General features: G+C 40.8%; 2 protein-coding genes across 4 annotated transcripts in view; one reads left to right on the top strand and one right to left on the bottom strand.

The window, feature by feature from the left end:
* The window catches only part of EEF1B2 (eukaryotic translation elongation factor 1 beta 2), a 4,135-nt gene extending 250 nt beyond the window's left edge, over nucleotides 1–3,885 (top strand). Inside the window, exons 2-6 of one of the 3 annotated variants that reach the window (XM_010565222.1) lie at nucleotides 302–424; nucleotides 1,784–1,907; nucleotides 2,289–2,355; nucleotides 3,036–3,161; nucleotides 3,695–3,885. In XM_010565222.1, coding sequence (XP_010563524.1) covers nucleotides 302–424; nucleotides 1,784–1,907; nucleotides 2,289–2,355; nucleotides 3,036–3,161; nucleotides 3,695–3,849 — 595 coding nt within the window. In that variant the 3' untranslated portion in view covers nucleotides 3,850–3,885. The remainder of the gene's footprint in view (nucleotides 1–301; nucleotides 425–1,783; nucleotides 1,908–2,288; nucleotides 2,356–3,035; nucleotides 3,162–3,694) is intronic. The other 2 variants (XM_010565230.1, XM_010565239.1) reach the window with 2 other exon arrangements.
* A 4,213-nt stretch (nucleotides 3,886–8,098) lies between these two features.
* On the bottom strand, nucleotides 8,099–9,643 carry GPR1 (G protein-coupled receptor 1). The gene has a single exon (XM_010565210.1). The coding sequence runs from the start codon at nucleotides 9,641–9,643 to the stop codon at nucleotides 8,591–8,593; it is 1,053 nt and encodes a 350-aa protein (XP_010563512.1). The 3' UTR covers nucleotides 8,099–8,590.
* Nucleotides 9,644–10,024: the final 381 nt, after the last annotated feature.

Here is a 10,024-nt window from a genome sequence, read left to right as displayed (position 1 = left end):
GGGGGGGGGGGCGGGGGCGGCCTTCAGGCACGCGCGTGTTCCGATCCCCGGTAGCTGCCGCTGCGGGCGGCCCAGCGCCGGAGCTGGCCGAGCTCCCGGGCCGCTGCAGCCCGCCCGCGGTGGCGAGCCCGCCTGGCTTCTCGCACTTTCTGCGGTGCTCGCCGCCGGGCCTAGCAGCAGCCAGGCGGACGCGCCGAGCTGCTGTTGCGGCGCGGTCGTCTCTGCGCTCAGCGGCTGCTGCTTCTTCACGTCTTCCTGCGTGCACCGAGGAAGGGGCTTAACTTCGGCTTATTCTCCGCAGGTACGTCCCTTCTCAGGCTGATATAGCAGTCTTTGAAGCAATCGCTGCCCCACCTCCTGCAGACTTGTTTCATGCTCTTCGGTGGTACAATCATATTAAGTCGTACGAAAAGCAGAAGGCAAGGTATGGTTAAATGGCAAAGCTGGAATATACGTACGAACTAGCCTGTGAAGTGTTGCATTTGGTTTTCCGAGTTTGAACAAAACACCGTTTTTCCCTGGTACCACGTGGCTTTTTGTGTTGCCGTTGGAACAGGAAGAGCTTGGGAAGCAGAGCAGACTTCTGTCAGTACATCACACTTTTCACTTAGAATTTGGGCAACCTGATTCTGTCTCTGTTTAGTTGCTGACATTTCTATTAAAGCTTATAAGAAAAGCTTGAGTTTTTATTGCTGCCATTTTCACAGATAACTATCCTGGAAGCTGGAAATAATTTATCAGTAATCGACCCCATAAAGACAACATGAAAATGGGCTAGAAAGTGTTAGAGGAGCTTTTAGCGATAAATACACAGTACATAGATGATAAATAAGGAAAGTGTTCGTTCAGATTTTTAGTCCCGGGAGATAAAACAAAATATGATTTGCAATGCAGAAGCACATATAAAGAAAGGGAAATATGAAAGCAAATGTTATCTTTTTTTCTTTTTTAGTGATTTTAGTGTTCATGAAAGGTGCTGTATTGACATCCATGGAGACTGCAGGCCTCTCTAAAAAGGTACAGCATAGGTAGTGTCAGTATTGCTACACTGCCTCCTCTATGTGCCTCAGTCCTGTTTGCAGGGATGTAAAGTTGGGTGGCTTAGTCACCAGGCCATTTCCAAAGCTCTTAAAATGCTATAAGGGGACTGAGAAAGTTGCTTCACAAAGTCCATTCTGGAAACTACTAGTTCCTGAAAACTAAAGCTAGTTTTATGACTCTCATAATGGCAGTTCACAGAAACAGAACTATGGGCTTATTCTAAGACAGAACTATATGAACTATAGGAGCATTAATTCAGGGGGTTCTGGTCCCTCGTGTGCTGTTGAGAGCTAGCGTTCAGAGTAAAGCATTCACTGACACTTGTAAAGTCACAGGATCAGTTACCTTGCAATAATGTGTTTTTTGTCACTATTATGAAAATATTTTTAGGGAAGCATGAACAAGAAGTTGATAACTTCCTACACAGAATGTAATGCAGATAAATTATTCCAATAAGAAAGCTTTTTCTAACCATATAGTTAGGTGGAGCAGCAATGTTGGCCAGGATCGTGTCAGCTTAGATGAAAAATCTTTGAATATGGGATTTGCTGTAGTCTCAGCTAGCATGTCAGGAACATTGGGCATTGTCTTTGGGGAGGTTCTGTTTTCAAGTAGCAGAATTAGATACTTTTTTTTTTAGGACAGCATTTTTACTATGAATGCATTTGTAGGTTTTTTGACAAATTGGCAGTATTTACATTGACGTTTGAGTAGGTTCTTAATATCTGCTGTTTTCTTTCAGCTTGCCAGGAGTGAAGAAAGCTTTGGGGAAATACGGTCCTGCTGATGTTGAGGACACAACAGGTGCAGCCACAGATAGCAAAGATGATGATGACATTGATCTTTTCGGGTCTGATGATGAGGAGGTACTTGTGGCCTTTTTGTATTATATTTGCGTTTTTTAGAAATACCCAGGTATGCAGATTTTTGCCTTAACTAGTTTTAAGTTACTTAAATTTGTGACCTTAATACCAGAATCTAATTGGGATTCTTAAATTTAGCTGTGTTTGCAAAACAGAAAAGCTTGGAAGGTAAAAACTCAAGAGTTGGAAAGGAATGTGTTGCAATGGGGTGAACTGTCTACTTTAACTTTGACTGGTTACATGATGAATAAAACAAAAAATCACCATCTTTCGGCTGACAGTTGTGATGATTTGTTTTTGCCTGAGCAGATGCCAGTCAATTTAGTAATGCTTTAAAGATGTGGAGTTTTGGTCCTTTTCTGTAACTTTAGATTTCTCTTTCAGGAAAGCGAAGAAGCAAAGAAACTGAGGGAAGAACGTCTGGCCCAGTATGAATCAAAGAAGTCCAAAAGTATGTCTGGCAAGAACTTATCTTTTATGCTTTGGTTAATTTTCATTCATTTGAACAGGATGGCTAGAAACACTAATTAACTGTAACAGTTAAACTTGACTGGAATGAGATGGGAGTAATTAGCTTCACTTGAATTGCCTGTGAGCTTAGCCTTTCCCATAGCAAATGGGAACCTTAACACAGTTTTTTGTCCTGCTTAATACACTCTTGTTTGTCTTACCCAGAGGCTGAGCTTTCTATATGAAAAGATAACCCCAGGATTTTCTTTTAAAAGTTTAGAGAAAAGGCTGCAATGTGCAAGTCCCTCCACAGCTACTGGTCTGGAACTGTTCAGAACTGTAGCAGTTGCAGTATTCCCTCTGTGGAAAATAAACTGTTACACAGCATTAAGCTCCTTCTCAGATCCTCTGAAAAGGACTTCCTATGTAACAAACAATGTAGGCTTCTGAATCTGTGTTTTCTTATGAGACTTTCTCAAGAACATAAGTATGTACGTCTTGAACATTGGGATATGCATAGCTTAAATACTTTGGAAATGTATGTTGGACCAAGAGGCCTGTGACAGCTGTGCGAGGAGGTTCTTGTTCATGAAATTGGAAAAGTTGTTCTTGTAAAGCTAGTTTGCAAGTATATTCATAAGTTTTTGAAAATTTCCTAGCTTTTTTCCCATCTTCCCCCAGAACCAGCTGTTGTTGCCAAGTCATCAATCTTGCTTGATGTGAAACCTTGGGATGATGAGACAGACATGGCCAAACTAGAGGAGTGTGTTCGAAGCATTCAAGCAGATGGCTTGGTCTGGGGATCATGTAAGTAGGAGAAAATTTCAAAGCAGGGAGAGGGGAGAGGTAATGCAGTCTCTTAAGATAATGTATGAATAGGTAGACTTGTGGTCATTGTTTGGTGATGTGTGAAAATGCAGGTAGCTAAAATAGCGAGGAAATTACAATACTACAGTACTTCAGTATCTTGGCATAGTCAAAAAGGTGTATTAGTGCAGCACCCAGACTAAGATTCAAATACAGGTTTTAAAAGCTTTAAAACTTTGGCTCTGCTATCCTGCATGTCCCTGTACAGTTCCTGATGCAGCAAGCAAACACCCATACATCCACATCACCGGTTTGGGGGGGTGGTGGGGAACCCACAAAAAGAAACCCCTTTTGACCACCTTGTAATGAATGCTGTTTTGTTGATTAGGCAGTTGATAATACAGAACAAACTGGTTTTTATGTACTCCTGCAAACTACTTTGGTCAGTTCAATCTTAGATCTGCATTTTTAAGAGATTCTATCAATCAAGTACTAAATGCTCTTTTTTTTTCTTTGGTTTTTTTTTTTTGCAGCCAAGCTAGTACCAGTTGGCTATGGTATCAAAAAGCTTCAGATCCAGTGTGTTGTTGAAGATGATAAAGTTGGAACAGATATGCTGGAAGAGAGAATAACAGCTTTTGAAGATTATGTACAATCAATGGATGTAGCTGCTTTCAATAAGATTTAAGTCTTGATATATCTAGAATAAATGTAATTGCAAAAATTGGGCTGTGTCTGGTTAATTCAAAATCATAGTGTAATCCAACTCAAATATAAAATTGGTTGATGGGTAAAGCAGAAACTAAAACTGAATTTCAGGGTTGCTACAACACCCAACTGTAGCACCCAAGAGTATGAGCAGAGGTTACCATCAGTCCAGATTTAACATTTATGTGGCTTTAAAAATCTGAAATGCTCTTTGCTTCATTTTGGGGGAAAGTCACATCTTTAGAAATTTCTGTAATTCTTCTGGAAGGAGTGATGGCTTTAAGGGAAGAGCACAGGGCTCAGGCATGGTGCAAAATAACTTCTTTTAGCAGATAAACAGTAGTATAAATTCTTTTTGCTTAATAAGGGTGGTGACTAACCAAATACACTGTGGCTTTTGCTGAAAGCTAAAACTCTGCTTCACTGAGAGTGGAGATGAAGGTAAGTTAGAAGCAACTGCAATGCACTAGAGATGATTAGGCATACAATGAAACGGACTACTTGGAGCTGAGACTACCACGGTACCTTCTCGTCTCTTGTTGTTTGGACTTGGAGCTCTTTTCCTCCGAGGTGCGAAAACGTTTGCTTCAGATTTCGCATCTTTTCTGGGGCTTAATTAGTACAGCAAATAACGGTATTGGTAAAAGCTCCTCCTTTCCTATTCCAAGGCCCTTGGTGCGTCCTGCACCTTGAAGAGCCTGGGCAGGCACCGTGGGGAGCGGCGTTGTCCTTCCTGAAAGGTGCTGGGAGCTCCGAGGCGACCAGGGGGCAGCACACGCCTGCCACAGGGACTCCTCGGCATCGGCTGCCTGACCCGGTGCTGTGGTACTGTGGGGCTACAGCTAATGCAGGTGGATAATTTTCTTGTATACTAAACTTGAAGCATGCTCCAGGCTAAAAACAAAAAAATAAGGGTTCGATTAAAAGGCAAAGATAAAGTGGCATAATTAACAGCAGTTTGAGCTGCCTGCTTGGCTCCAGATTGGTTTCTAGATTGATTTTGACATCTTTTAAAGATTGAAGAACCTATCGACTAAATTACTTTCCAAAAACGATCTGTAGGAATGACACAAATGTAAAAGCTGTCACAAGTTATGAAGCTTGTAGATAAACTCACATTTCTGGGCCTTCCGTTTGAAAGAATTCATTGTGACCATGAAATGGAAGCCTTTTATGTGCCACATTGGTCACTCTGAGATGAAGATGCTCAGTGCTGAAGACTGACAGCAGCAGCTAAAATAACTCTTTTTGTTCTTTTTTTCACGGAGCATCTGCGTGTGGTTATCTGGCACAGCAGGTCCTGTTTCTCTTTGCTGAAAGGTCTGCCAACTTCACATTATGGAAGAAGAGCTTTGTTTTATAATTCATCTCAGAAAAAATTCTGCCTGCCAGAGGTTTAAAGCGCAATTAAAGAATTGGAAGTAAGTATAATTACAGGCTTCATTCCTACCTTCCATAAACTTAACTTCTAAAAGACTAGCTTAATCCTGTGTGTGATTAATGCACAGTACCCTTTCTGTGGCAATTCTCTAGCTGTCGCTTCTGCTAAATCATGTAGCTTAGCTTTAGCAACTGTCACGGTGCTGTTAAAAGCAAGAAATTAGCAAATGCCACACCAGAAAAAAATGAAATAAACATTCTGCCACAAAAATGTAATTTTTATTATCCTTGGCCATCACTGTTTCTGACCTCCCGTTCAATGTGCTTCTTACCTTTAAACTCTTTCCTTGACCTTGAAATTAAATCTCTAAGTGGATAAAATTGTTTGATTTATAGACTGTAACTTTGCTAAAATACAGCACTATAAGCCATCCATCTCACCTGCCAGACTGGATTTTTATGTGTGTTTCATTTATGTGAAGCATGCATGCACAAACTCTTCAGTTGTTAGCATTTCATTTGGGGTTTTTTTTTTGTCCTGATGTTCGAAGGAAACTTGCTGCATAGAAACAAACCAAAAAAAAAAAAGCTAGAGAGCACAGTCTCCCCAGTTACAAAGTAGATGGGCATGTGGGCAAGAGAATTCCACAGAATCCACATATATCTACGTCAGGGGGTTTTGTGTAGTATTTGGTTATGTGCTGGTATATTACTGTGCCATCATGCCTGTGAAAAATAAGCATCTTGGAGTAAATGAGACACTTCTATCCCAAGTGCACCGCATAACAGAAAGATCGCCAGAAAGTTCTAGAACTTAAATATGAGATACATACAAATACTGGGAAAACAGTTTCAACAAAGTATTGGTTACAAACTAACCTACATAACAATGTGCAGAAGTACAAACTGTTCAGGAAGCAGGTAAGAGTAAGTAACCAGAACCTGTCTATTATGAAATGTGTCAATAGCTATTTTTCTTGAATGAATGGTTGATCATAGAGCTATTTCCTATGAAGTGTTTTTCTATAGTATCTTTTAGCATGATAAGAGAGATCCCCTCTGGCTTTTTTTCCACTGTGGTGGGTTGAATGAGCATTCCCGAGTCCAAGCAGCACGGAACTGTTGGTGTTATTTTGGAAACAGAAACTTAGAGAGTTATCTGTTTCGTTCAGGTATCTTCCACACATTACTCTTGCAGAAATGATTTGGAGATAATTCTGTAACTGATCCTGGTGTGAATGAGGTAGTAGTTATATTGCAAAATTGTTAATCCACTTAATTCCATAGAACAGGACTGACTTCAGCCCTATTCAATTCTATTCTGTATCTCTGTTGTCTACTTCAGGGGAGGCTTCGATAATTTATGCAAGACAGCATATATATGTTCTTTCAGTTGAAAATCAATCTCTTTACAGTATATAGCAATATGTGTGCTCACATAGCTGACATGCAAGAAGAAAGCTGACATAAACTTTAATGCCTGTAGTAGAAAGGGTCAGGGCTTGCTTACATCTTCCGAAATCTTTGAGAAGGAGCTGTTCTAAGAATGGACAGTCACTGTGTATTGCTGCTGAGAAAAGCAAATGAACATACTCTTTGGAACAACAAAAATTTATTACTTCACTTGGAGTACAGTCAGGAGAGTAGTACTAATACATCATTCTTAGAAAGATGTCAGGGAACATGTGAAGAAGAACTGCAAAATGTTTGATTTAGGCACATTCAGCAGCACTGTGCCAAAATACTATGATGAGTCACTATGTACCAGGCAGCAAATGACTCAAAGGAAGAGTGCTGCTTACCAACTTTCCAGTCCAAACTGAAATACACTGAAATTCCACTGATTCTGCCTGACTCTCCCAAACTCTGAAACCAGAGCCCAAAGGAACAGTTACAGACCACAGTCAGACTGTTTCTATTTGTACAGCTACCAATACTGGATGTGCTTATGCATGCATATATAAATATATATTTTATACAAAAGCAAATATATTTACATATAAGGCCTCAATTGCAGTATAAGTGCTGCTTATGTGTGTTGGCAGGCCATAGGAACTAGGTAGATTATTTGAAAGGCAGTTTTACTCTGGATACCTAGGCCAATAACAAGGAAAAACCTGTTCAAATTTACCCAAAGCTTTATGCTTTTACTTCTAGTGGAGTTTTATCCTACATTCAACTCTTTAAGTTATGTGGTATTGCATCATAAATTGGTCCACTCAGCATATATGTCTGCATTGATGCATGTGTGATTCTACAGCAAGCAACAAGTTGGAACAGAATACAGCATAACTGGGACTACTTCATCTTTCTTATGGGAGTGGACTCCATTTCCTGGATGTACTCATTGCCTCTCATTTGGTAAAGTCATCCAAATTTGGCTCCAGACTTGCAACAGACTATTATTTAATTCACTCTGCCCATTTTTTGAAGATTGGCATTAAGGCAAACAAAATGTTACATTATTTCTTTACCTTTGTTTGACAGAGCAATAAAGAGCAACTGATAGTCGTAAACCTCTTTGAGCCTGGAAGTTTAAACAGAAAAAGAACAAGTGTGGCAGGGGGCCTTTAATCTCAGCTTCTGTCAGAAACCATTTCACTAATTCTTTGCACTTTTCAGAGGAACCTAATACCTATATGAAACGTCCGCTCAGTTTTTTGCACCCAATTGGTGCTAAAAGCACAAAAATAAGTGACCAGGAAACACTGGATCTCCTGTCTTAGGTTTGAGTATAAGACAAAAGAGCACTGGGAAAAAAAAGAATTTATTTCCATATTCTTCTTTTTTGACAAGAGAAGGCAGTGATTCAGTGTTCCCTGTCTTGGGATTCTTCTCCATCCGCAGAGTGGAGCCACGGATAGCTTTGCTTAGCTGGGATGTAGCTAAGTGATTCCTACTTAAGGCAATACTAGACAATCAGGAGACTCATGACCCATTGATATATGGCCACAACCTCTTCGATGAGAATGCCTCAATCAAGAGTGTTATCAGTGACAGCAAGGAGGAATATTTTTATTATGTGCTCTATTGATATCAACGAGGTATGGAATCGCAACAACACAACTGGATTACAACACCATTCCTGATCAAAAACCCCATTAGAGCAATTCCACTTATGCTGACAACTTTCAGTTCAGGCTGAGTGTGCATTGCAAGTACACCACACCCAAATGATGTGTCCTTTAAAAACCTTTCAAGGAAAGCAGCAAGTGTAATTAAGCCAGCTGTTTACATAAAACTGTATCTGCAAAGATGCACATCTGACTGGCAGATGTGAAGTCAAGAACACCTGCAAATCTCCTCTCAGCTGTTTTGGAGAGGGATGGTGACAAGAGCAGTCACTGAGCAGTTTCACAATAGCGCACGGGCGCTTGGGTGTTGTCCGAGCTCCACAGCTGCTCGCTGACAGTTCCTGAGCGGCTCACCTCCCACAGTGCCAATTTCAGCACCTCAGAGACTGTTGTCTTGACCTGGGCCTGGAACTTTTTGCTAATCAGAACATAGAGGATTGGATTGAGGCAACTGTTGATGAAACCAAGGCCAGTGGAGAGGGGAATGCCATCCTGCAGTAAGTCATGCAAGTTTTCATCATGGTGAGCAGACAGCTCCACAATGCTGAATATGTGATATGGTGTCCAGCAAACAAAAAAAGCTACAACTACAGCAATGATGGTCCAGAAAAGCCTGCTGGAAGTCAATACAGTTCTCCTCTTCACTTTGACAATCAGCAATGAGTAGCAAATGACCATGGTCAGTAGAGGAAAGAGGTAACCGAATGCAAGCCTCACCCAAATGAGAATGTGATGTGTCAGCAAGATAAGTTCTCTGTCATGCACATGGAAGTTGTTGTAGCAAATGGTGACATTGTTGAGAACCGTAGCTGTGTCTCTAAAGTATAAGGCAGGGCCACCAATAACTGCAGCTGACATCCAAATGATTCCACTAAGAATGAGGGTGTTCCTTACAGTCCGATACTTGTAGGAAAAGACTGGGTGGACTAGGCGAATGTAGCGGTCAAGGCTGATGAACGTCAGGAAGAAAACACTGGCAAACATATTAAGTAGTGCAATGAACGAGTTCATTTTGCACAGCCACTTCCCAAAAGGCCAGTGGAAGCCCATTGCAACGTATGTAATATAGAGCGGCAGGAAGAGAACAAAAATGAAATCTGCAATGGCCAGATTGAGGAACCAAAGTGTAGAAACAGATTTGTCCCACTTAAAGCCCATAAACCAGATGACGATGGCATTACCTGGCACTCCCAGCAGAAATGCCACACTGTAAAAGGAAAGGGAAATCATATGGGCAATGCTGAGGGAGGACTGGGGTGATTCATCTTCCTCAGGCAGGTCATAGAAGTAAGAGTAGTTCTCAAAATCTTCAAATGTCATGTTGCACAGATGCTTTCTAGGGAAGAAAAGAAATGGAAGAGTCAAAGCAGAAATGTTTTACTGCACTGCAAATAGTAACCTGCAATTCCTTTACACTCTTGGTCATTAAAAAAAAATCCCAAATCATTGACTTAGTTTCACATATCTATCACCGTTTAGCTGTCAGTTGCTAGCACCAAGCTTGTGGAGTATTTTGGTCACAGACACTGATTTCTCCAGCAACTGAAAGTTCATGGGTTTACTCCTCTCTATGATGTATCTATCTTTGTATCAAGGAATGCTGATTTTCAGATACATTCAATGTATTAGATTTCCTTAACACAGCGAAGGATGTAGAGAAGGAAACATACAGAACATATTTCAGGGACAATACATACCATT

The sequence above is a fragment of the Haliaeetus leucocephalus genome, unplaced genomic scaffold, assembly GCF_000737465.1.
Source record: "Haliaeetus leucocephalus isolate CR32 unplaced genomic scaffold, Haliaeetus_leucocephalus-4.0 Scaffold1, whole genome shotgun sequence".
Taxonomy (NCBI): Eukaryota; Metazoa; Chordata; class Aves; order Accipitriformes; family Accipitridae; genus Haliaeetus; species Haliaeetus leucocephalus.
Note: the sequence above shows the minus strand (reverse complement) of the source record. Positions and strands in the feature narration are given on the sequence as shown.